This window comes from Microtus oregoni, unplaced genomic scaffold, assembly GCF_018167655.1.
Source record: "Microtus oregoni isolate MIOR12 unplaced genomic scaffold, Mior012 000037F_ref0000500, whole genome shotgun sequence".
Classification (NCBI taxonomy): Eukaryota; Metazoa; Chordata; class Mammalia; order Rodentia; family Cricetidae; genus Microtus; species Microtus oregoni.
In genome coordinates this window covers 23,299,465-23,325,276 of record NW_024543096.1, presented here as the reverse complement: position 1 = coordinate 23,325,276, position 25,812 = coordinate 23,299,465, and the positions used below count along the sequence as shown (strand labels likewise).

At 43.7% G+C, this 25,812-nt stretch overlaps 1 protein-coding gene across 1 annotated transcript in view; it reads right to left on the bottom strand.

The window, feature by feature from the left end:
• Myo3b (myosin IIIB) overlaps positions 1–25,812 on the bottom strand; it is a 288,989-nt gene that overhangs the window by 102,270 nt on the left and 160,907 nt on the right. Inside the window, exons 22-24 of the mRNA XM_041631591.1 lie at positions 17,199–17,278; positions 15,693–15,770; positions 14,145–14,350 (exon numbers count right to left, since the gene is read on the bottom strand). Coding sequence (XP_041487525.1) covers positions 14,145–14,350; positions 15,693–15,770; positions 17,199–17,278 — 364 coding nt within the window. The remainder of the gene's footprint in view (positions 1–14,144; positions 14,351–15,692; positions 15,771–17,198; positions 17,279–25,812) is intronic.

Genomic DNA, 25,812 nt, shown 5'->3' with positions numbered 1-25,812 from the left:
ATAAAAACCATGTAGCAAAATGTCAGAATAAAACCAACCATATGAGTAAGAACACCAAAGGGAACATTTTAAACTTTGCTACACACACACACATGCACACATTCTCGTGGACCTCTGTGTGTGTGTGTGCTTGCATGCTCGTGCACATATGTGTGTGTCTATCTCTGTCTCTCTCTCCTGGCTACCCACACCCCCCCCCCACACACACACACGTTTACTCTGTGTCTCTAAAGTGCTTGATGAGCCCCACCCAGTCCCTGTTGCTGTCCTTTGGACAGAGACAGCTATAAGCTGCTTCTTCTTCTTGCACTATTTTTGTTTGTTTGCCTTCATATATATGTCTGTGTGAGGGTGTTGGATTCCCTGGAACTGGAGTCACAGACAGTTGTGAGCTGTCCTGTGGATACTGGGATTTGAACCCCGAGTCCTTTGCGAGAGCACTTAGCGCTCCTAATCAGTGATCCATCTTTCCAGCCCCTTGCTCTGCTTCTTATGATGCCATGACAGGGTAGAAACCAGGCCTTCCCACCCCCTTGAAACAAGAGGATATGGCAGGTGACTCCTGTCCTCATTACCAGTTCTTCCTCAGGTGGAAGAATTCGTGCCCTTGAATGGCGTGTGAGCAGCTGGGGTAACCAGTCCCACTGCCCCTCCACATGCCCACAGGCCTCAGAGCTTTCCTGTCCTGGCGAAACTCTGCAGCTCGGTGCTCCAGGGGCCTACCCCTCTAAGAAACATTAAGACACTGGAGGGGGTGGAGTTATTGATGTGTGTGCGTCCTTTCTATATGCCACATACATACACCCGTCATCTGCCTGTCTGCCTTTGAACAGAGGAGGAAGGCAGAAAGAAGATGGCTCACAGTTGGGAACACGGTAAGAGGACAATCTGAGACCATCTTCTCATGTGAACACAGGCCTCTGCCCCCATCATATTTGTGTCTCTGGAGCCCATGCCCCCCACGGCATGGTCTGACTCTCTAAGTGGCACCTGGGATGCCCCGGCATTTCTGCCCCTAGAACCAGGGTGTTCCCGTGAGGAGCTGGATTATGAGGGTTTCGCTAGCAGTGTCGATTTCCTACGGCTGAGCAGCAGCTGCGAGGCTCCCATCCACCAGCCTCGTGTTTGGAGTGGGATAGGAAAGTCATTTGTTTCCCAGTGGAAAGCTGTACGCATTGTTTTTCCAGACCCGTGTGGGTTATCAGATTCTAGCCTTGCTTTTCCTCTCTGAGCTGCAGCTCTTTCTCAACAGCTGGCACAGGGCAGCAGCTGTAGCTCGGTGGTGAAGGGCTGGCTTAGGATACACAGCACCGTGAATGCCATCCTCAGCATTGCTGGATGGCAGCTCCTGAGAGATACAGAAAGTCAGCCGAGCCTGGTGGCATCTTAATTGATTTCTTCCCCACTCTGGAAAACCAGTGTTGTCCCTGTTTGTTGTTCATTGCAATGTTCCTTTGCTTCGCAAAAGCCATGCCGCCTAGACCTTTCCTATGAACCGACGATAACATCCGCCTGGTCCCTCTTATCATATGTAGAAAATGAATGCTTTGAACGCTTCTGTATTCCATTCGTGATTGTTGTCTTCTTCTGTATGTTATCTTCTGACAAGAGAAAGACAGAATGCAAATACCCAGGCTAGAGGGACTTGGCCCAAAAGGCACACACAGTCACATCTTAAGTCTGGCAGTCCTTGCTCCTGGGCTGACAACACCAGTCCTAATGGGCTTAGTGAGTCCCAAACCACATATGACACCTTTTCTATGAATAATTTTCAAAAGTAAAATACCAGTTCGTAGAATATGTCCATAATAGACTCTACCAGTGGTCAAAACATTTTCTTTAAGAGGTCACACCAATTTATAATACTTGAATTTATCTCTCTCCACCTAAGTTCAAGGAGTCTGAACTTACTGATGCCTGCCAACATATATACCAAATGATACAGTTATCCCTCAGTATCGGTGGATACTGGTTCTAGAACGCTCAGGTTCAGAGTTTTGAGGGAAAAAAATCTGTGCATACTCAGTAAAGATGTGAACTTTCAAACAATATTATCAATTCAAGTTGGTTAACTCTGTTGGTACTGAACCCATGGATGTGAGAGCTGACTATTGAACTGTGCTCTTAATTTTCCTTTTCTTTTAAAACAATGTATTTATACTATACTATTATTATTATTATTATTGTGTATGTATGTGTGTGAGTGTGTGTGTGTGTGTGTGTGTGTTTGTGGGTACGCATTGATGCCAAGTGCCTCTGTGGAGGTCAAAGTTCAACTTGTGGGAGTTCACCTGGGTCATTTTAGAATTTATTTGCCTACACTGTCTCCATGTTTTTTGTATTATGCTGGTTTCTCCATCTCTTTGCTTATTCACAGATACGATTTTGTGCAATCTGTAGTTCAGGTATTCCCAACAGGCTCTTATGGTTGAGGGTCAGTCCTCAAAGTGGTGGGTTTTGGAGGTAGCTAAAGTTTTAAGAGCTGGGGCCATTAGGAAATGTTAGGTCATTGGAGGCCTCCTGGAAAAGATCCTTACCAAAGCCTGAGTCTGTCACCTATGCCTCTGATGTCCTGTGACAAGATGTGGACTCTTCGGCCACTGTCATGGCTCTAGGATACAAACTCTCCACAGCTGATCTCTTGCTAGTGCCATAAGCTTGAACTTTCAAAAACAATATGATCTAAATGACCTAAATAAACCTCTTTTCTTTATAAGCTGCCCGCCTTGGGTGTTTTGTTACAGCAAGGAAAAAGATAATTAATACACGATGGGCCAGACACTGGTAGAGGTGATAACTGGTACAAGTGAGCAATGTAGACACTTCCCTTCCCTCATGAAGCTTATATAATAATGGGGAAGACAAACATTAAACAAAAATGGGGAGGACACCAATTTGGGTGGGGATATGTCCTATGAAGAATACTACACCAAGGTGGTGGTGGGGGGTCTGGGTATATTTGGGGATATTCTGACAGGCAGCATTCAATCAGGATAGTGAGGTAATTTAAACCATGTCATGATGGTAAATACGGGAGGAGCTGGAAGCATTGGGCTTAGAAATGAAGAACAACGTCTCTTAAAGGGTTGTGTACAGACCACCTAGACTAGAATCATCTGGAGGCTAAAAAAAAAGATGTGCTTTCGACATGCTCTAAATCTCTAGGGTTGGCCGTGGGTATCTGCACTTTAGTAAATGTCTCTGACATCTCTGTCTTCAGGGAACATGACAATTACCTCAAGTAGGCACGACTTATCCAGTGATGCTGGAGGACAGAACTGAGGCAAGTGCTCAGAAGCTTCTGGAAGCAGATTTTACCCAGAGTTCACATGATATAGCAGTGATCATGGGGCAGGGTGCCTTGGGGGTCAGGAAGTGAATGTTTGGACCCTGAAACTGTCCACAGGAAGCTAACTGACAAAGTTGAGGGTAGTGTAAAGGAATTTCTAGGTGTTTTGTCTAGATGGTTGGACCAGAGGACCCTTTGGGAGGCCTTATTAACAAAGATGCTATGCTGATTTCTCCCCTGGCCTAAAGAATTCTGTATCTTTTAAAAATCATGTTTGCTATTGCCTACTGTCCAAAACCCGGGACTATTGTTGAAACATTTGGATCAGTGTGAAGGTTCCTAACCTTTCCCTAGGAAGTATGTTTGGAGCTTTTAGTAACTCAGCCAAGTTCTCTCTCACAAGACATTCTGAAGAGTCACCTAGTAGGGTGCCTCTCAGTGTGGTCCCAGGCCAGCGGCAGCTGCAATGCTTAGAAACTTGCTAAAATGTAAATGTACCCATCTCCTGAAGGCACACACTCCTACTGAGTCAGAGACTCTGGGAGCATGGACCAGGAGCCTGTATTTTCAAAGAGCCCTCCAGGAGACTGTGTTTGGTGAGAAAGTTGGAGAACCATCCAAAGAAACAGAATTCCAAAACAAGGTGACTAAGCCCCAGTGAAAGTGCCTCTGAAGGAAGAGAAGGGACCCCACAAATCCCACCATCTTGTCTCTTTAACATAAATGACTTGGGGGAAGGTTTCTAGGGGAAATCGTCATTTTCCTCCTGAAAAAGTCAATTGCCCAGAGTCCATCCACCCTGCAGAAACACTCACGTGTTCAGTATTTAGGACTGTTTGCTGAGTACTGCTGCTAGCAATTGGAGATAATTTCTATATCCACAGTGGAGAAAGGGCTAGATAGGAACCAAAGAGTCCATGGGGAAGTGGGAAGGAATCTGTGAAAGCTGTGGGATTATATTGATCTACAGGAACTATACAGATCTACAGGAGCTATACTGATCTACAGGAGCTATACTGATCTACAGGAGCTATACAGATCTACAGGAGCTATATGGATCTACAGGAACTACACGGATCTACAGGAGCTATACGGATCTACAGGAACTATACGGATCTACAGTTAGTGCACAATATTAAATAGAAAGGCAAGCTTCCAAATAGTACAAAAGTAGCATCTGAGTTAAGCTCAAAATGGGGATTTCCCCTCTCCCCTAAACCCCACTTGTCGTGTGTGTGTGTGTGTGTGTGTGTGTGTGTGTGCGTGCTTTGAAAGTATAAGGCTACCAAAAGCATAACGGCAGAAAGAAACCTTGTTTGAGCAGAAGCTGGGGAATGGAATTAGGAATATGGGGGGGGGGAGGATCAGTCTTATATATAAAATAATAATGTTAGAGAAAATGAGCCACATATTTTCGTAATTAAAAGTAATTTAAAACATTAGATAAAGATTGTTATTGTTCAGTCCTGTGTTCAGGCCCAACTCCCCGTCAAAGGGTTATAAATCTACAAATTGCATCAATATCATTTACCCCCAAGTAGCAGAGTTCTGATCATGTGGTAAAGATCACGGACCTTTTCCTGTCTCCAGTAGTCATTGTGGATTCTCTGTTTCCATCCATGACCATCCAGCCCGGCTCATCAGAGACCCCAAAACATTGGATAATTATCTAAATAATCCAATCCACATAAATAGTTTTCTTTCATGTAGATAACAGATGTAGCACAGCAATTTTGCCGGGATAATTTGATAATTACCCCCAATTGCCCACTTCCCTTTATGTGTCTAAAATTCCAGATTTCGTTTATTAAGTTCTTATATTTGCCATAAGCCATTTTATTTTTCTTTCTCCCTTTGTGTTTAGCCTTCAGTAAAGAAAGTGAACAGCTGGCCACCATCTGCTACCAAACCAGAAAAAATAATTATATCTATTACATCCTTAGGCCTTGGGATAAGAAGTTGTGCTGAAGGCCTGGGATTATATATTTCTCTGATGTTCTATCACTCATTGCATGTCTTAGTGCCTCTCCCTGTTGCTGTTATAAAATAGCCCAACAAAAGCAACTGAAGGGAGAAATGGTTTATTTTAGTTCACGAGTTTCAGATTATAGTTCATCACAGCACTGAAGTCAAAATGACAGGAGCACGAGAGAACCAGTCACAGTCAAGACCCAGAGAGGAATACGTTAGTCCATGGCTCACCTTCCCCAGTTTTACTCGGTCCTGGATACCCTACCGAGAGAAATGGTGTTGTCCACAATGAATGGGTCCTCCAACGTTCATATTGATGAAATTAAGAAAAACCCTGCACAGACATTCTTACAGGCCCATCTAATGTGTCATGTGACTAATATCACATGACAACTCTTGGCACACACTAGGTATGTGTTAATGTTTTTGACTCTGCTGCTGATGCTTTGCAAGTTTAAATGAAGGAAGAAAGCCATGGTGAGACTGGGAGACAGCAATAAAGGCTGTTCATTTATACATTAATTTGTAACAGCAATCTAAACTTTAGCTGGCTGGTAGTGCATGTGTATAATACCAACACTTGGGAAGTGGGGGCAAGAATCTGGCTACATTCTGCCTCTGTCCTGAGAACTTGGATGCGACTAAATTGGAAAAGAACAGACTAATTTGATTGATAGAGGATCAGTATTTCAAACATAGGTACAAAGGAAGCGCCCAAGTGGTGGTGGGGGAGGATAGAAAAATACTCCAAGAAACAATAGGATTATTGGATCCCATCTCTGGTTTCTCAGCTCCTGAGGAACTCGGACCCATGATGAATCTAAAATGTACTAACTGGTCCACCAATCCACAGCTGGACTCATGCTTCTTCACACTTGGACATTTGCTATGACAACAGGAAACTTCACATGTTCCTCACTCTTCCTTGATTTCATTTTAGTCACGAAGGGAAGGCATACAAAAGGAAAGGAGAACTATTAAACCACATGATGGGATGATTGGAAAGGAGAAAACACAATGTATTGTTCATGTCAGTGAGATCTCAAGCCAACCCTCTCCAATGGAGAAGGCAAGGGCTGACTCATTGGCTCAACAGGCAACACTATTTGCTGCTAAGCTTCACAACCTGTTCATTTCCCAAGACCCCAAGACCCACATGGTAGAAGGAAAAAATTGACTCCTGCAAGTTGTCCTTTGACTTCCACACAGGTACAATGGCATGAGCACACTCTCATCTCCCACAAAATAAACAAATGTATGCAACTGAGAAAAATAAACAGGAAAAAAAGAAAAGAGACAGCATAAGACAGAAAAGTCTTTCCTTAGCTGGACTGCCTCATGGTATGAGAAACTGGGATGTCTGGGGTCAAAAATGAAGTAATAATCTATAAAAAGAAACTTGAGTGTGCAATGGAAGAAAAATGATTTGCACTGAATTACTTGCTTTTTAAATTTTTCTTCAGCTGGGTGTGGTGATGCACACCTTTAATACCAGAACTCGGGAGGCAGAAGCAGACATATATCTGTGAGTTTGAGGCCAGGTTGATCTATAAAGCGAGTTCGGGAATGTTACACAGAGAAACCCTGTCTTGAAAAACAACAACAACAAAAATGCATCATGTTCTGAGAGAGTGCTCAGCAGGTAAGAGCTTTGGCTGTTCTTCCAGAGGTCCTGAGTTCAATTCCCAGCACCCACATGGTAGCTCAAACAATCTCAAACTCCAGTTCCTGGAGATCTGACCCCCTCTTCTGGCCTCTATGGGTACCTGGCACACATGGAGTGCATAGACACACGTGCAGGCATAATAGCCATCCAGACTAAATTAAACTTAAAAAAAATAAGAAAGTTGATGAAGAAGTAGCCATAATCTCAGATTTTTCTCTCTAGCTCTTGAGGATGATTTCCCAGAGTAGAAGATTTTGGATGTAATCATTCAAAGCTGAGTGGTATGTGAAGAATAATTGAATGCTTGCACATCCAGAATGCAGAGACTACTTGCTCTCTTCCTGCACTGGACTCCAGAACCCTGGGAGCTGATCTAGAAGTCAAGCTCATTGGAATCTTACTGGGGCAAATGCCACCTTGTTTATTGAATGAACACCAAGGAATCTGTATCCGTGTGGGTAGCTAGCCAGATGGTGCCATCTTTGAGGCCAGGGTGAGAATCAGGGCTATGCTGGAGAGCTACAATTCTACTCAGAAGTCAAATTTGAGTCAGCTTAGAACACCCCCCCCGCCTCTGCCCCAGGACACAACACCCACTGTCACAAGGAATAAGGAACTTCTTTTACTGTTCTAAAAGGGAGAAGATGGCAGATGAAATCAGAACCCAGAGGCAGCTGGCCAAGAGCTCAGTGAATGTTGGTGTAGGAAGAAAGAAAATCCAGGCCTCAAGAAACAAAAAGAAATTTTTGTCAGGAAAATCATAAATAGTGACTAAAATTTTGCAGGAAGAAAATAACAAAGTAGACAATGTACAGACGTGCAGACAGCGACTAGGAGACCCTGACAAAGGACAAAGTAGACCATGTACAGACGTGCAGACAGCGACTAGGAGACCCTGACAAAGGACAAAGTAGACCATGTACAGACGTGCAGACAGCGACTAGGAGACCCTGACAAAGGACAAAGTAGACCATGTACAGACGTGCAGACAGCGACTAGGAGACCCTGATAAAGAAAAGTGGCATGCCCCCCCCCATGGTTCCTCATGCATCAGGTACATCATGAAATGTACCGACATGAACAGAGATCTATGTCAGATACCAGAAGATTAATTCAAACTGAGCCAGAATTGAAGGAGGGAAGTGGGATTGAAAACTTTTTTTGATAATCTTCAAAGTATATGAAATAGTATAAATATTTGAATGAAAACAATAGTGTACAGTTCATTTTTCAAGTTAACATCTAGCTATTGTCAACAAAAACTTTTGTTCACAAATTTTTTTAAAAGAAACTTTTTAAGGGGCCTATATAGGTAGATAGATGAGGGTAATGATTCTGTTTGGTTAGGGTGATCTATGGTACAGGACTGCGCACACACACACACACACACACACACACACACACTTCTTTCCTTTAATGGGACCCTTCACACATGATTCAAGTGGGGTTGAGCTTATCATGTTACTTCACCCAAAGCCCTTCCTTGACTTAAAGATCGGTCCAAGGACAGGCATGCGATCTGAATAGTTACAGTCAGTTTGTTGTGTAAGAATTAATCCTCAGAAACAGAGCAGATCAAAGGAGTGGCAGTGGCTTGGTGCAACTGTTTGATGTCCTGCATCCAGACACAGTGCTGGATTTTATAAGCCAATATATTATTCCCTTTTAATTTTTGCTTCAGCTAGTTTGAGTTTTGGTCACTTTTCATTGAGAGAGTCATGACTAATGCACCATATAAACAAGCAGGCTTCTTTGAAGCACAGCTCTCCATGAGATATATACCCATGCTATATCATGACACACCAAGTGGCTCCTTTCATCTGGAGGTGAGCTGAGCAGGTTGGGGTGAGGCAAGAGAAAAGAAGCTGGATCCAGAGACACAATAGTCTCCTGTGTCTTGTGGAGTTTGATCTATTTGAGTTTTATAAACATCTTTTGTAGTTTTAGAGAGGAGGAAGGCAAATTGACTTATCACTCTTTCTATGTGACCTCTAATACATGAGAATACATTTTCCAAACTTGGTTAGAACCTTTTAAAAACCAATTTATTTTTTTTCTCTGTGCTCTTACTGATAAAGGGGTATGACAACCTGAAAGCACACACTCTGCCAATCTTCGATGTACATTGCAATATGAGTTTACAGCTCAATGAAGCCAGTCACATGCACGTATCAACTAAAGAGCAGGGGTCAGAGGAACAGTCAGAAATGGTAAAATAGAGGAGAGGTGAAATGATGGGGGATGCCCTTCTGTAGGCTGTGAATATGTGTTGCTTTTATTGGCTGATGAATAAAGCTACTTTGGCCTATGACAGGGCAGAATATAGCTAGGCAGGAAAGCCAAATTGAATACAGGGAGAAAGAAGGTGGAGTAGAAGAGAGACATCAGCCACTGCCGTGGAAGCAAGAGCCTTGTGGTAAAATATAGAGTATCAGAAATTAGTTAATTTAGTGATAAGAGCTAGTTAATAATAAGCCTGAGCTAATAGGTCAAACAGTTTGCAATTAATATTAAACATCTGAGTGGTTATTTTGGAAGTGTCTGTAGGACCAGGTAGGATGAGGAACCTCCAGCTACAGTGAGATTTTTATTCAACTCCACAAATATTTTTAAAATATTTCTAGCCTGAACTGTACTACATTGGGCAGGACAGACATAGCCATGGCTGTGCCTCCCAGGTGGTTAGGGTTGAAGGGAGTGTTTGGTAATAAGTGCACCTGGGGACGTCTAACCCAGCCTGGGGAAGTTACATTGAGCACCACAGAGAAGACAATGCTACTTAAAGTCCCAAGGAATCAGCTTACCCAGGTTACTGAGGACTCAGCAATGTGGTAAAGACACCAAAGAATGGAGCAGTATACAGTATTTTGAGAAGTCTCAACTGCAAGGGCCCACAGTTTTGGATCCATTCTATCTTGGCTAGAGGTCAGAGAGTTCAAACCTATTTGTGTTCCTTAAGGATGAACAACAGGTGTGGCTACTGGAAGCTTTGCTCCTCAAACGCCAGATAACAGGATGTTTGACTTAAGGCATGGTTACCCGGTGTTTTGAGATGTAAGAAGGTAATTCTGCTTGCTTGTTCTTTGTATTATAGAAGTCTTGTGCCCTCCCCTTTAGATTGGGGCATATAAGGACTGTGAGAAATAAACTCAGAGCTTTTTGTTACAGTATTCACTGGAAGCCCTCCCCACTCTATCTTCTGTCTCTTGTCTATTTCTTTCCTTAATCCATTCTCCCAGTCTCAGGAATGTATGGACAAGTGGGGCCAGACTGGACACTCAGCTAGTTCAGATTTGATTGGAGGTTGATCTGAGAGGTGAAGGATGAAAGAAATGACTGAGAAAGCAGAGCAGCAATGCAGGAAAACTCCCTTTTACCAGGCAGTGGGGCTGACACTTCCCCAGTGGGGTCTTGATGGTCGCTTTAGCAGAAGAAGCAGCATGCTTCCAGTGGAATTTTAGATAAACGCCATGCTGGCGTCTCAGGGAGTGAAACAGCAAAAAACTCAGGATGCTGTGGTAGAAAGGTAGACAGGAGTTCAAAAATGCTTATAAAATGAAACGGAACTCAGGCTCCCAAAGAAACCCAAATGGTTTCTTGGTTCAGTGACACTCAACAAAGATGCCAAAACAACTCAGGGAGAGAAAAACAATAATGTTGGAACAGCTGATGGCCACACTCAAAAGAATAAAGTAAGACCCCTACCTAATACATACATAGACAATATTGCAAGATGGATTGTCGGTATAAAATAGGAGCACCCAAATTATATAATTATTAGAAAGAGAAACATGGGTAAATCTCTGTAATCTTGGATTGTGTGGTTGTTTAATTAGGGCACCAAGAGCACAAACCATGAAAGAAAACATGGAACTTCGTCCAAATTAAAAACACTATGCTCCAAGTGAACCTATCAAGAAATTGAAAAGACGCTGGGTATGGTGGCAGATGGCTTTAATCCCAGCACTTGGAATGAGGCAGGTGGATTTCTGTGAGTTCAAGTCCAGCCTGATCTACATAGCAAGTTTCAGGCCAGCCAGAGCTACATAGTGAAACTCTGTCTCAAAAAGAAAGAGGAGGAGCAAGGGGTGAAAGAAAGGGAGAAGAACTTAGAAGGAAAAGGAGAAATTTAAAAGATCACAGAGAAAATGGAAGAAAATTATTGTGAATGACATGTTTGTATGTCTAAGGGACTAGAGTCCAGAACACAATACAAATAATAGTGGAACGTGGGGAAAAGGCTTAAATAAACATTTCTTCACACAAGCCCTACAAATGAGCAACACGTACGTGAAGAGATGCTTTGTGCCCTTAACCACCGCAGAAATGCAAGTCAGACTCTTAGGGGAAACTACTCCACACTCACTAGAATGGCTAAACTGGAAAGACCAACAACGGTGAGCATTGATGAGGACAACGCTAAACTGGCTTCCTCATAAAACTGCTGATGGGAGTGTGTCAGTTGATAAAGCCAATTTATTTAAAAAAAAAAAAGCTATTAGTATCGTTTATTTCATGTATGGATGTTTTGCTTGCGTGTATGTTTGTGCATCACAGGCATGCCTGTGCTCATGCAGGTCAGAGGAGGGTGCCAGATCCTCTGGGACTGGAGTTACAGATAGCTGTGACCCACTACTTAGGTACTGAGAGTTTAACCCCAGTGCTATGGGAGAAGAGAAAGCAAGAGCTTCCTTGTGTATTGACTCAACAGCCACTGGGGACTGAGTCCTGGTGGGTACAGGCCTCCTACTCAGGAGACGTGACTGCAAGCGGTGTGACATCATCTGGCACAGCACGCCTTCTTGCCAGGCAGATGAGAACAGCTTTTATTGTGTTAGATTACTTGCCAAATATGTCCAAAAGGAGACTAGAGCTCGGATCTCTTTATTAAAGTGCACGGTTTTCTGGAGTAAACAAACTATTAGCTTTGACCCTTTTTTTTTGCCAGTGTACACTCAACACCTGCAGGCCGGTGTGTCCACACAGGGCCGACCTTCTTAGGAAACCTGCCTCTGAGTCCACTGACCAGGAAACAAGGAAGCCACACTTTGTTCTGTGACATCTTCAACAGCCTGGCTTCCAGAAAGCCTGTGAAGATGTCCAACTCACTTGGCTCTGCGGGTGAGCCGGTGTGGATGGCTCCCCTTTCCTCAAAGGCCATCCATGGGAGAAGACAAGGTTCTTCCAAGGCACTCTGCCAGGAAATTCAAAGAGGACCCAGCAAGGGAGTGCTTAGGTTTTGCTGCCTGCAAAGATTGGAGTGATGCAGGGCTAGCCGGATGAAGGTCCTGGTTCCAGAAGGGCACAACATAACCAGGAGAAACAGGACCTTTCAGGTCTCAGGCTCGAGTATCAGAAAACAGGAAGAATTAGAGAGCAAACTTAAGGAAGCATTTACCTTTTATTTACCTCTGTTTGATAAGCCTCCTGCCTCTGTTCCCTGCCTTTGATTATTTTGTCTGCCTATTTCCTGCTAAGAGTTGACAAAACAGCACTCTGAGAGGAGAGATAAGAAGCTCCTATTTGCTGAATAACATCAAGGGGGAAATTGCTAGCTCATCCATTTTGTTGTTCAGTTGTTCAAAACGGTTCAAAATACCAATTAGCTTGCTGGCTCGGAAATCTTTGATACCCTCAGATTCCCTGACATTTTGAAACTCTTGTTCATATCTGCCTAATGGTTTTCTGATCATGAACAAAGAGGGACCAGTCTGTTTAGCATTTGACCGGTGTTCTTAAATGTTTTCATGTATTCAGTACTTTGTGGCTAAAAATAGTTACATTCAGGAGCTAAAATTATCTTTGCTCCCCCTTTGTACAGCTCCAAATTTAAGACCGAAAAAAGAAAAAAAGGGCTTACAGGTACATTTAAATGTTTTTTCCATTTTTATTTTAAATTTAGAAGATCTTATTTGCAAGAATTTTTTTTCCCTTTTACTTTTCCATGCAACTTAGCAGAGTTTGGAAGATTCGATGGAGTAAGATACCATGTATATATTCAAGGTAATTTTAAATATATGTATTTTACACACGCACACACACACACATGTATGTATGTATATAATATCAGAGTGGGAATAAAAGGACCGTATGGGCAAGGCAGAGTTTATGAGATTTTTCTTGCTACACTCTGGCATCCTCTGATAGGTGTGCTTCTTTCTCAAAGGTGGCTTTTGTTGCTGCAGTGTTACTGGCTATTTCTTCAGTAAAGTCCTGCCTGTGACTATGTGACACACCAAGGTACACTTGAACCAGCTGTGGACAGAACACGCTAGCTTCCTTAGATAAGGCAGCTTCTGAGTTTGGAAACCGCCACACACACACCCTTGTGATTTATGTTTCATAATAAACACGGACCAAAGGCATTCATTTGGAAAGATTAAAAAGTAGAAGGTGAAGCCGGGTGGTGGTGGCGCACACATTTAATCCCAGCACTCGGGAGGCAGAGGCAGGCGATCTCTGTGAGTTCGAGGCCAGCCTGGTCTACAAGAGCTAGTTCCAGGACAGGTCCCAAAGCTACAGAGAAAATCTGTCTCAAAAAACAAAACAACAAACAAAAAAAAAAAAAAGTGGAAGGTGAAACTGGCCTGCTGGTGTTCAAATCCTGGCTCTTCCATTTCTAACCCTGGGTTTTGGGATCCCATTTCCAATAAACGGGATGTTGGGAAAGTCACGTTACTTGTGTGTCCTAGGTTCCTCGCCTTGAAAGTAGAGAAAAGAACAAGGCTAGTTCACTGGACTGTTCTTTAGACAAACGAGACCATACATTTAAGGACAGTGCCTAAAATGCCCTGGATTTGTACATCTTAGGTGGAGGAGGGCACTGATTACCACTGACATGGTGTGATGCATTGGACCCTGGGAGTGAAGCGGGCACTGGGCACATCCAAGTACTCCAGAATATGGGCCCAACTAGGAAGAACTACAGTGGAACATCCAGAGAATTTGAGACCCGAGAATTTAATATAAAATATTTATGAACATTTTTTAAAAATGTGATCAGAAGTCAGCCTAACCACTCTCAAGTTTTCTGCAGTGTAGCTGGAACACAATAAAAACACAGTGTTGAAACCAGTAAATGACAGCTGGTATTAATAACAATTACACGTTTAGAGGGAAGATCTGGGAGGGGTTTGGGGAGAAGGATCTGCCTCCCTCGGGGGACAGAGGCATACAGGGTGAAGCTAGCATACAGGATGTATCCCCAAGAACACTGACCTTTTCACAAAGTCTTCAAAGAGGATTCGGTGGGAGTAGCCCTGCCTGCGGATGCTGACTGTCTCCAGGATCCCTGTGGAGCGAAGCTGGGCCAGGACTCTGTCTTGGGAGAACTGCAGGGCCTTGCGCTCATCATTGGGTTTAATGCAACGCACGAAGTGGGGCTGTCCCACCACCATTTTGGAGAGCAGATCCATCAGAGAGTACTTGCAGGGAGAAAACAACCATGAGATGAGAAAGGAGGTGCCACTCACAGGGGCCTGCCACGGCCATCAGAACAGGGAGACTTATGAAGCCGTCACAGATTATTAAGAAAGAACATGAAATTTGCAACAGGAGACAGCAACATGAGTTCTCCCTACAGCTGTCTGAAGGTTGAAATCACTCTTTAAACATCTGGTGCCAAAGCAGTATCTCTGTATGACAGAAGCCCCTTTAAGGACATGCTCTAAGTTAGCCTGGGATGCCATCTACTATCCAAAATAATGGCATACTATACTCTAACGGAAACACCCATTGTGGGGAAATCCTACCTGCTTCCTTCACCTGAGAGCCCCTAGAAATTCACAACCAATCATACTGACCTTGGCTATAAGGATGAGGGAGGAGACAAAGGGAGAGGGAGAAAGGGAAATAAAGAGGAGGAGGAGGAGGGAGAGGGCAAGATTACTAGAGGAAAGGATAATGACGAAGGTCAACTATTACATACTTTGCAGAGAAAAAGAAAAAAAAATGAACAACCACACTGCCCATGTTATTGTAAATTTTAAAACTCTGAAAGGGAGAGTCACATCACATAATGGAGCTCACATAGAAGGTTTATTGGAAGAGGCAGAGAAGGGGGCAAAGGGGGGGGGGCAGAGACTGGTCCCTGGGGACGAGTGGCTGAAAAGAAAGAAAAGGGGTGGGGAGAAGGAGAGAGAGAGAGGAGGTGGGCATGGACCACCTTTTAAAAGGGAACTTAGCAGATGTGCACAGGAAGCGCTCTTAGTGGTTTCAGCTAAGGACATGCTAAGTACTGTCAGAACCCCGAGGGTAGGCCAGTACAGATGCCTGAATACTAACACATGTCTCTCTTAACTGGCGTTTGGCTTCATGGAGTCTGTCATGTCTGGACCTCACATGGTATGGTGGTTCAGATAGGAGTGGCCCCCACAGGCCCACATATTTGAAGGTTTGGTTATTAGGGAGTGGCACTACTTGACAGGGATTAGGAGATGTGGCCTTGTTGGGGGATGGAATTTGGGTTTCAAATGCTCAAGCCAGGCCCAGTGTCTTTCTCTCCTTTCTGCTGCCTACCAACCCAGATGCAGAACTCCCAGCTACCTCTTCTGCATCATGTCTGTCTGCATGCCACCATGATTCCAGCCTTGATGACAATGGACTAAAACTCTGAAACTAAACCACCCAATGAAACGGTTTCCTTTATAAGAGTTGTTATAGTCAAGGTGTCTCCTCACAGCAGTAGAACATTGAGTAAGACACATGGGAAGGCTGGGCTAGTCCTTTCCGGAAGCAGGAAGAGCAGAGAAGCAACAGCCTTCATACCCGGAAGTAAGAAGCCATGGTTTGTCTCTTCATGTTGGTGGTTTCTTCTGGATGACGGATCATCTCCAGGGTGTCTACCTGGAGACAGGGTGGAAGAAATGGGAAATGGTTTGAGGATGTAGACAGTTCCTTCAGTTTTCAAAACCTGGAGGGCTGGTTAGTCAATAACCTAGAGAAGTGGAGGATTTGGGACACAAGTGTGCACATTCTGAAAGACATTTTTAAAAGGGGAGGAGGAGGCAGAGGAGAAGGAGAGCTGTGTAACACTTAAGGAAACTGGACAAAGGCCCATGAGGCCATGCAATTGTAAAGACATGGAACCTGTATAGTTATGTTTTGGTTGCTATGATAAAATACTGTACTATAAAGAGGCAACTTTTGTGTGGAAGGATTTTGACTTCTGGTTTGAGGGGATAGAGTCTATCGTAGTGAGGGAGAAGGTGGCAGGGAGTCACTTGACGGGGGAAGTATGAGGGGGCCTGTCTCATCTCCAGGATCAGGAAGCAGGCTGCAACCAGGCCAGTATTTCACATTCAAAGCCTATCCCCTTGCAACCTTGTCTTTCCTGCTAGAGTCGCTTGCTGAAGGCTCCATAACCTCCCAAAATGCCCCCAGCTGGGGACCAAACTCATGAACCTGTGAAAGACATTCCACAACCGACCCATAGCAGACCACAAGCCCAGCTGTACCACAGAGAATCAGGCCATCATCTGGAACATCCCAACCATCAGAGCTGATGCCCAGCTTGCTCCTATCACCGCAGTTCCCACCTGCTTCCTGCAGGCAGCAGTTTGGGTACCAAATCAATCGGGAAGCTCCCAATGGTGTAACCCGTTGCCTGTCATCTCTGCAACCACCTGGGCTGACTGGAAGACACTTCAGGATGAAAATGATCATAGCAGTACATTGCAAGCAACCTGAGTTAATATTTGGAATCACGATTGACCACTGGCGGCTAAAGCTTTCTGTCGAAAGCCCAACCACAGATGAGTGGGAGGACTGTCTACACAATCGACATCAATCAGATGGGCCTTGAGGTCCTGTCTAAACATCAGTTGGAAGAGCAGAACAGTTAGGTATTATTTTATGGTAGGATATTTATGAGCCCTCCTAGCGTGGCCCTGCATAACTCACTTTTAGAGGGCAGGGGTGGATGGGTGGGTTTGATTCTTCTTCTCCTCGCCGATTCTAGCTGGTTTCCTTACCTTCTGCGGGGTGGCGATGCTCTCAGGGAAAACTGCTTTGTCTCTTCCTGGAAAGGCCTCATTCACATGTTGTTCTTCTCTATGTTAGGTATTATTTTTCCTGACTATCAGGATTGTAATGATCCCACAATTCGAATTTTCTAAATTTTCAGAACTGCCCTTGTTTCCTGAACACTTCCAGTCTCATGTGCACACTGTGCAGTCAGGGACAGACGGAGAGACGCAGGGTTGCCCACCCCGTCATTAGCTCTGAGACAGCATCCTCTCCCAACCCCATCAGTGGTACCGATCTGCTGCTCACCTTGGCTTTCCCAGCACTGAAATGTGGAGGCAAAGATCTTGAAGATGCTGTGATCCTAGCTCTTGTTTGGGCCAAATTACCTGAGCAAAAAAAGACAAAACAAAAATGTTTAAATTGAAGAAAAAGAACTGAGTTATGAATAATTTTTCCTTTTATGTCCTTGTATTTTTCTGAGTTTTCTGATCAGTATCCTAAGAAGTAAAAGAAAATTGAAAACATTTGAGCTGGCAGGATGGTTCAGTGGGTAAAAGGTGTTTGCTCTGTGACAGCCTGGATTCAATCTCTGGGTCCCACATTGGTGGAAAGAGAAAACTGGTTACTACAACTACTGCAAGTTGTCCTCTGACCTCCGAAAGTGTGCCATGGCATTCCTGTGCCATCGCTCATATACACACATCACACACACACACACACACACACACACACACACACACACACACACCAGAAAGCCAAAAACTTTCGACTGGTTGAATATTGAAAAATTAAATAAAAGACTGGAAGAAATTTTGGTCTTGACAATGAATGTAATCTAATGACACCAGTTGAGCATCCCTAAATATGAAGACCCAATCTCCAAATGTTCCTGGAGGCAAAACTTTTGAGCACTGACAGGATGCCCTAAGTGGAACCGCCCCACCCCACCTGGAACTTTGTTCCATGCACAAAGCTATACAATTATCAGTACCTTGATGAATAGAGATTGAGCCTTGTACCTGCTAAGTGTTGGCTCTCTGGGCCCTAGTGCTGAACTATATCCCCAGCCACATACATAAAATATTATAGCTGAGCATGGTGGTGCACGCCTTTAATCCCAGCATTTTTGAGGCAGAGGCAGGCAGATCTCTGTGACTTCAATTCTAGCCTGGTCTATAGAGCAAGATCCAGGACAGTCAGGGCTATGCAGAAAAACCCTGTCTTAAAAAAAAAAAAGTTATTGCGTATATTGTATAAAATAGGAACTGGTGGTACAGCTCCAAGATATGTGTATATATGCACATAGGTATAGTATGTATATATACAACCTATATCACATATTTATGTGTCTGTACATTAATAATATACACACATATACATACGGTATAAATCACCTGCAGGTACATACACACATATATGCGGAACCTAAATCTTGTGTTTAGACTAGGGTCCCATTCCCTAGACAGCCCATTATGCAGATGCAAATATTCTCAAATCCAAATCTAAAATGTTGAAACTCCAAAATCTGAAAGGCTTCTGCTCCCAGGCCCTTGGACAAGTGGCCGGCAGGCTCACTATTACCATTTGCCGTAAGCGACTCCTGTAGGTCTTCAAGCGTCATGTAGAAGGTGAGGGAAGATGGCGAGCTCTCCATTGGCCTCTGCGAGCGTCAGTGAAAAGCAAGCGCCAACAGACCTGGGCCAGCTCCTGGCCACACTCATCCCTGTGACTTAACTTTGAGGGCCGAGGAGCCTCTAGCCTCTAGCCTCTCTCCTCCCTTCCCTATTTACCGTCCACCAACCCCTGTGTGTGGAAACATTAGTCTGCATTTTCCTAACAGAGTCATTCGATTGTGTAACAGAATGAGAACTTGTCAAAGTAAGGATGTGTGCATCTGCAAGACGCTTGGGATCTCAAAGTTTTAGCGAGTCTAGCATGGAGTCGTCCAAATGTTTTTCTCTGCTGATATCTTCAGAGGCTAAACTGTGATTAATAGCCTGCGAAGGACCCTTTGAAGCAGGATTGGTGACATCAAAGTCGTAATCCAGGGGATGGCAGGAGCTTTATAATGAGTGGGAAGCATTTTAACACATTTCAAAGGATTTACAGCTCGAGTAAACAATAGATTTCAGCCATGCGCCCCACCGCACACACCTTCCAGAAACCTAACCTGTAAGAACTTTCCATTTTCATTTATATGTAAATACAGTGTTCACACTCCTTTCAAATGTTAAGCATCCTGGGTGCTTCACCCAGGTGGCTTCTTCACAGCTGAGCAACCCTCCTGACCCCAGGCTCTTCCTGTGCCTGTGGGAAACTGTGAGCACCAATGTTGTCCTGGCTGGGGAGGAGACTTGAGAAGGAGCAGTAATGGAATTGAGATCCTCTGCAGGAATCTGAACCCGGGCTATTTTCCTGCTTCCATGTTAAAGGGAAAAGAGACGGTGGTCTGAGAAACAGAGGTGGGACTTTAAAAGGTGGTCGTTTCCTGCCTTGAGGACTTCTCACCTCTAGGTACCTCTCAATTATTGCCCCCAAAGCAGGGTGGTTGTTCTCAGTAATTCCACAGACTTCAGTGCCCTCTGCTGCTCCTCTGGGCTGTCTGAGCTTGCTGCAGGGCACCGGCAGCCCACAGCCAGCTCACACTGGCTAGGAAAAGCACACCTTCGGGTCTACTTTACAAAGGCCGTGCTGGTTCTGACTCTGGTGCCAGCTTCATTTGAGGGAGTCTCCTTCCTGAGTGAATGCTGAATGTTCATGGCAGGGACGGACTTTTTTTTTTTTTTTTTCGGTTTTTCGAGAGAGATAGAGCTTCTCTGTAGCTTTGGAGCCTGTACTGGAACTAGCTCTTGAAGATTGGGCTTGCCTAGAACTCAGAGATCTGCCTGCCTCTGCCTCCCTAGTGTGGGATTAAAGGCGTGCGCCACCACTGCCGACTAGGATGGATTTCTTGAAGGCTCTAGCAGTTAGTATCAGAAAAGATTGATGAGAGAGAGTTCTATAAACCCCTACTTCTAGCCCTCCCCTTGCTGGTTCTGCCCATCGCTCTCGCCCCCAAGTTACCCACCCCCTCCCCCTAATGCTGTTGACTGATTCTTACCCAATCCTAATGGAGGACCCCACTTGGAAAGACCTACCAGATTCAACCTTGATTTCTCAACTAATTCTGCCTTCCTCCAAAGCTTTAGTCTTCCTTACTGGCTAGAATCATGAGTTGTGTGGACAACCTGTGGGGAGCTGGCTCAGGGCAGACTTGTGCTGGTCTGATGGTTGCAGTGACTCAGATCTACTCCCTGGAGTTTCTAACAGGGCGGCTAATAAAACACAAAAAACTAAAGTCAGCGGTTGTGTAAAAACACACTGTAGTATTTTATATGTTAAAGTCAGCGGTTGTGTAAAAACACACTGTAGTATTTTATATGCTAAAAAGCATTTATCTTTTTATGACCATCTACATCTGCAACAGGGACTACTTGTAGATTTGATATGTTGAGGAAATTTAAAATCGCCACAAACTTTGGGCAGCAGGAGCCCAAGGAGCCCAAGGAGCCCAAGGAGCAAAATCTATATGATAGATTTTGTTCTTGTTTGTTTCCTTTCCTTCCTGGCATTCATCCATGACTGTAGGTGTTGATATTAATAAAGAGGCAGAGTGGTAAACAACGTCCCTGCCCATGTAGACATTGCTAAATCTCCTGGGAAGGAAAACAGATGATATACTTAGAGAGAAGGGGGCCATCATTTGGTGGAGTAAAGGAATCAAGAAGAACTAAGAAACCAGCCTGTCCACACTTGTCCAAAGGAAAGCAACGTGGAGAACAATATTCCTGAGCAAGACGGAGCTAGAGACAGGAGAGTCCTAGGCTGCCTAGCTTGCAGTTTGTGGCACGGGAGAAACAAGAGAGCCTGCCTCACCAAGGCAGAGGAGAGGACTGGTTCTTAAAAGCTGTCCTCTGACTTCCACATGTACGCCGCAGTGAACACAGGCAGGCACACACCACACACGCACTCACAGTAATGAATGGATGAACTGGAAAAGAAGAAACACCCAGGTAACAAACTTGCTGTTTTCTGACTACCTGACTCCAGCTTTAACGATGCATGCGAGAAATTCAGAACCCTAAAAAACAGCTTTCCTGGTTTGGACTGCTTTAAATCAAACTTTTTAATTTAGTTTTATTTATTTTATTTGATGTGTATGAATATTTTGTTTGCATGAATGTATGTACACCATATGCACGCCTGGTGGTGTCCTTAGAGGTCAGAAGACATCGGATCCCCTAAAACTTGAGTTACTAATTGTGTGAACCAAACCCAGGTCCTCAACAAGCGCTCTTAACCGCTAAGCCAGCTTTTCAGTCCTCGTATTGACTTTAATTGTCTTGCATTTTAAAGACCTTCAACATAACTAGCAACTCTAGACCCTGTGTTTGAAGGACGCCAAACCAAATGATCGAGACAGAAACAGGAGACCTGTTATTTAATAATGTTTAAGTTACTCTCACTTCTATAAACTTAGGATGCAATTAATTATTGATTTAAGACAGAGGAGGAGGAAGCAGCAGCAGCTATAGAGAGTAAAAGCCAGCAGAGGTTACCTACCTGACGAGCATTGTAACTTAATGCTAACCCCAGGGCTAAAGCCAGTCAGCACACTCATGTCTGAATCCTTTCAGTTCAAGGCAAATATGCTACCTTCTAGTAGTACTTTCTAGGAATGCAGAAACGTTTTCATTTCTTTTAGCTATCACAAGGTCTTTGAAAACAACCACTCAATGTTTATTTCTGTTCCTCTTCATTAATCTGAAAGTATTTTTTTCAGTACCTGGTATAGGACTTGTAAGCTGGGGCTGGAGAGATACCTCAACAGGTAAGAACATTGGCTGCTCTTTCAGAGGACCAGGGTTCAATTCCCAGCACCCACAGGGCAGCTTACAAGTGTCTGTAACTTCACTTCCAGGGGAGGAATCTGGAACCTTCAAACAGACATACGTGTAGGCAAAATGCCAATGACATAGAAGGAAAATAAATAAATCTTTTTTAAAAATAAAAAGCACTGGGGGCTGGAGAGATGGCTCAGTGGTTAAGAGCATTGCCTTGTCTTCCAAAGGTCCTGAGTTCAATTCCCAGCAACTACATGGTGGCTCACAACCATCTGTAATGAGGTCTGGTGCCCTCTTCTGGCCTGAAGGGAGACAAAATATTGTATACATAATAAATAAATATTTTTAAAAATAAAAATAAATAAAAAACACTTATAAACCGCCCTCCCCATGGCAGACACTAAAGGAAAAATAGTTCATTGAAGATGTCACAATGCATCAGAACAAGACATCCTAGACACCAAGTGTATCTACTTCTTTCTCTTGGCAAACTTTCGTATCACAGATTCTTTATCCAGTCTTCCCAATGTCTGGAGAAAATAAATTATTAACTATCAAGCACTTTTGCAGTTAGTGTGATATTGTGAATAGTGATAAATATGATGATAAATATTTTCAATCTAAATATGTCTTGATGTCCTATCACCAAAGCCAAAGAGATGAATCCTTAATGAAGCCACACGAAGGGCTGTAGAGATGGCTCAGCGGTTGAGAGCACTGACTGCTCTTCCGGGTGATCCGGGTTCAGTTCCCAGCACCCGCATGGCAGCTCACAACTGTTTGTAATTCGAGTACCAGTGGTTCTCAGTTCCTCACTAAGACATGCAGGCGAAACACCAGTGCACATAACTAACTAACTAACTAAGCAAACAAATAAATGATGTCGCACTGACAACTACCCAGACATCTAATTAACACGGAACCTTTGACTTCCCTTTGCCTCTAAGCTGGGGCAAGCACCAAAGTTCATTTTGTTGTCAGGCTACACCCAGTGCTCAGCTCTATGCGCCTATCTCGTGGCAAACGATAAGCACGTGTGAATGCACGCATGAATGAATTGTGTGGCACTGGATTATATTTATACGTCACTCAAAAGTCCTCAGAGTCCACAGCTCATCTCACTTCCCTCCGTGTGTCTTGAGCTCTTTGCTCTGGTCTCTGGCCCTGCCATGCTCTTTCCGTATTTCCGAGTCTTTGCTTCTGCTGGGTGATGCTAGCATCGCACAGGGGCAGTGGTTAAAGATGTGAGATCCAGAGGCAGGAGGATCTCTGTGAGTCCAAGGTCAGCCTGGTCTACAAAGAGTTCCAGGATGACCAGGGCTGTTACACAGAGAAATCATGTCTCAGGGGAGGAGGGATGGTGAGAACCAGGGTCCCAATGCCTGCGATTTGTCTCAGACTTGCCACTTGTTCAGAAGGCTTGGGTCACTTACATGCTTAACTAACTGGATTTTATTACCTAGAGAGCTGGACTAAGGTTTGCTGAGTCTGTTCAGTTTGTAATTCACAGAGTTGAAGTTGCAGTGGAGGTGCAGGCTGATGGAAGCCACGTGAGACCTCGGAGGTTCTGGTTGGTCAAGTTCGAGTTGATGCTAAATGTTGTGGTTAAGTCATCAGTTCAAGGCCTGTCTATTCATCATATGAGATTTATGAAAATACTATCAATTAAAGGTTCCAGTGAAGTAGAATTTTATGGAATACCCATTTTTTTCTATTGCCTAGAGCTTCATTAGTGTTGGAATGGACAATTACTTAGGAAATAAGAAATAAATAAGTGAAAGATTTAATGTGTGAGAGCTTACTTCATTCTTTCTCTGTTAGTCTCCTGAAGGTACAACTTTCAAAAGCTAGAAATCATAAAGTACCAACGACACACAAGGGATTCATAGTTCTGTATAATTTTATCCATTGCTTACTTTAAAATTTCCAGAGAATAAGGAAATAACTGTGGAAACCGGAATAGTTTCCTCCACATAACTACTAATATTTATTGAGTATTTACAATATGGTAGACACCTCACTTAGTGTCTAAAATTAATTACTTAGTACAATAATACCTCAAGTCATCTCATCAGGCCACCAAGGAAGGAAACTAAGACACTGGGTGCCGAAGCTTCTTGCTCAAGGTCAGAGCTCTGAGAAGCAACCACTAGGCAGCTCCTCACCTGTTTGAACTCAACCGTGGTCACTTAACTGTGGTTGGACTTTGATATTATAGGCAAACCTATGAATGACTGATGAAATTGATGGAACTGATGGCACCCCATTCCTTCTAGATCAGTGATCCTCAGTTTACAGGTCACAACCCCCATAAGGAGTCGCATATCAGATATCCTGTGTGGTGGGTTGAAAGAAAATGGTCCCCAAGGGGAGTGGCACTATTTGGAGGTGTGGCCTTGTTGGAATAGGTGTGGTCTTATTGGAGGAAGTGTGTTACTCAAGTCATGCCCATTGAGACAGATCACTTCCTGCACTGCCTGTAAGATGTAGGACCTCAGCTACTTCTCCAGAACCATTTCTGCCTGAATGCTACCATGTTCCGTCATGGTGACAATGGACTAAACCTCTGAAACTGTAAGCAAGTCACCCCTATTAAATGTTTTCCTTTGTAAGAGTTGCCATGGTCATGGTGTCTTTTCACAGTAATAGAACACTAAGACATCTTGTCTATCCAATATTTACATTATGAATCGTAACAGTAGCAACATTACAGTTATCAAGTGGCAACAAAGTTATTCTATGGTGGGGGGGGTCAGCACAATGTGAGAAACTTTATTAAAGGGTTGCAACATTAGAAAGCACTGTTTCAGATATTCTGAAGGAATAGGTACTTACAGACTACATCAGATCAGCCAATATATCCCAGTGGTTACCGGAAACCAGTTGGGATGGCTAAGCCAAACCGCATCCACTGGAAGACAGTTCATCTGGTTTCTTTATCGTTTGAACTCCCCCTGTGGAGCACGAAGAATGGAGCCCACTCTCCTAATATTGGCTCCTAATAAAATCTCAGCGGTTTCTACCTCCCGGCCTCCCGCCCTCGAGTGCAGTAAAGCAACACTTAATTTCGTTTACTGAGGCCTCACATGTGCAAGCCAGTGAAGTTCATAATTGTTACTCCACACAGCTGGGGTTTACAGCTTTGCTGTGCACACACTGGCACCAAAGCAAACGGATTGACTTCATATGGATCCAACACATGGGCCAGGCTGTTAGAAGATGGGCCTGGGTTCTGAAGAGAAACAAGAGTTTCTAGTAACAGGACCTGAATTCCCGAGGGGCGGGTGGAGTGTGAAGTTTTGATCCACGACTAAGTAGAGAGATTAAAATGATAATGGCTTTGTTTCTAGTTTACTTTCTTCAAGGAGCCCAAGGCTAGTGAGCAGAGAGAGACCTGAATGCCCTACTATAAACAGATTTTATACTAGAATAAATTAATAAACTATAAGGGCTATGGGATCTTTTCTCCAGTGTAAGCTATTGAAATATGAAATAAATAGCAAAATGAAAGAAGATTCTTTCATCTTTTTTTTGTTGTTGTTTTGTTTTGTTTTTGTTTTTTAAGACATGGTTTCTCCGTGTGGCTTTGGCTGTCTTGGAACTCATTCTGTAGACCAGGCTGGGCTTGAACTCTGAGAAATCTGCCTGCCTCTGTCTACTGAGTGCTGGTGTTAAAGGCTTAAATAGAAAGATCTTTCCTTTCTATGAATGAGAATACTAGCAGAGAAAGACAGAATTAATTTTTTCTTGTTATTCTTTCTTTCTGATCATTTTAAAAATTAAAGCTTCAGCCAGGTGGCACACACCTTTAATCCCAGCACTTGAGAGGCAGAGGTAGGCAGATCTCTGTGAGTTCAAGGAGTTCAAGGCCAGCCTGGTCTTAGTTGGGAGTTCCAAGCCAGCCAGAGATGTTACACAGAGAAATTCTGTCTAAAAAAAAAAAAAAAAAAAAAAAAAAAAAAAATCAAGTTGCCATATTTGCTATACTTGACACGATCATTAAAGAAATAAAACGAAATTGCCTTAAATTGAACTGC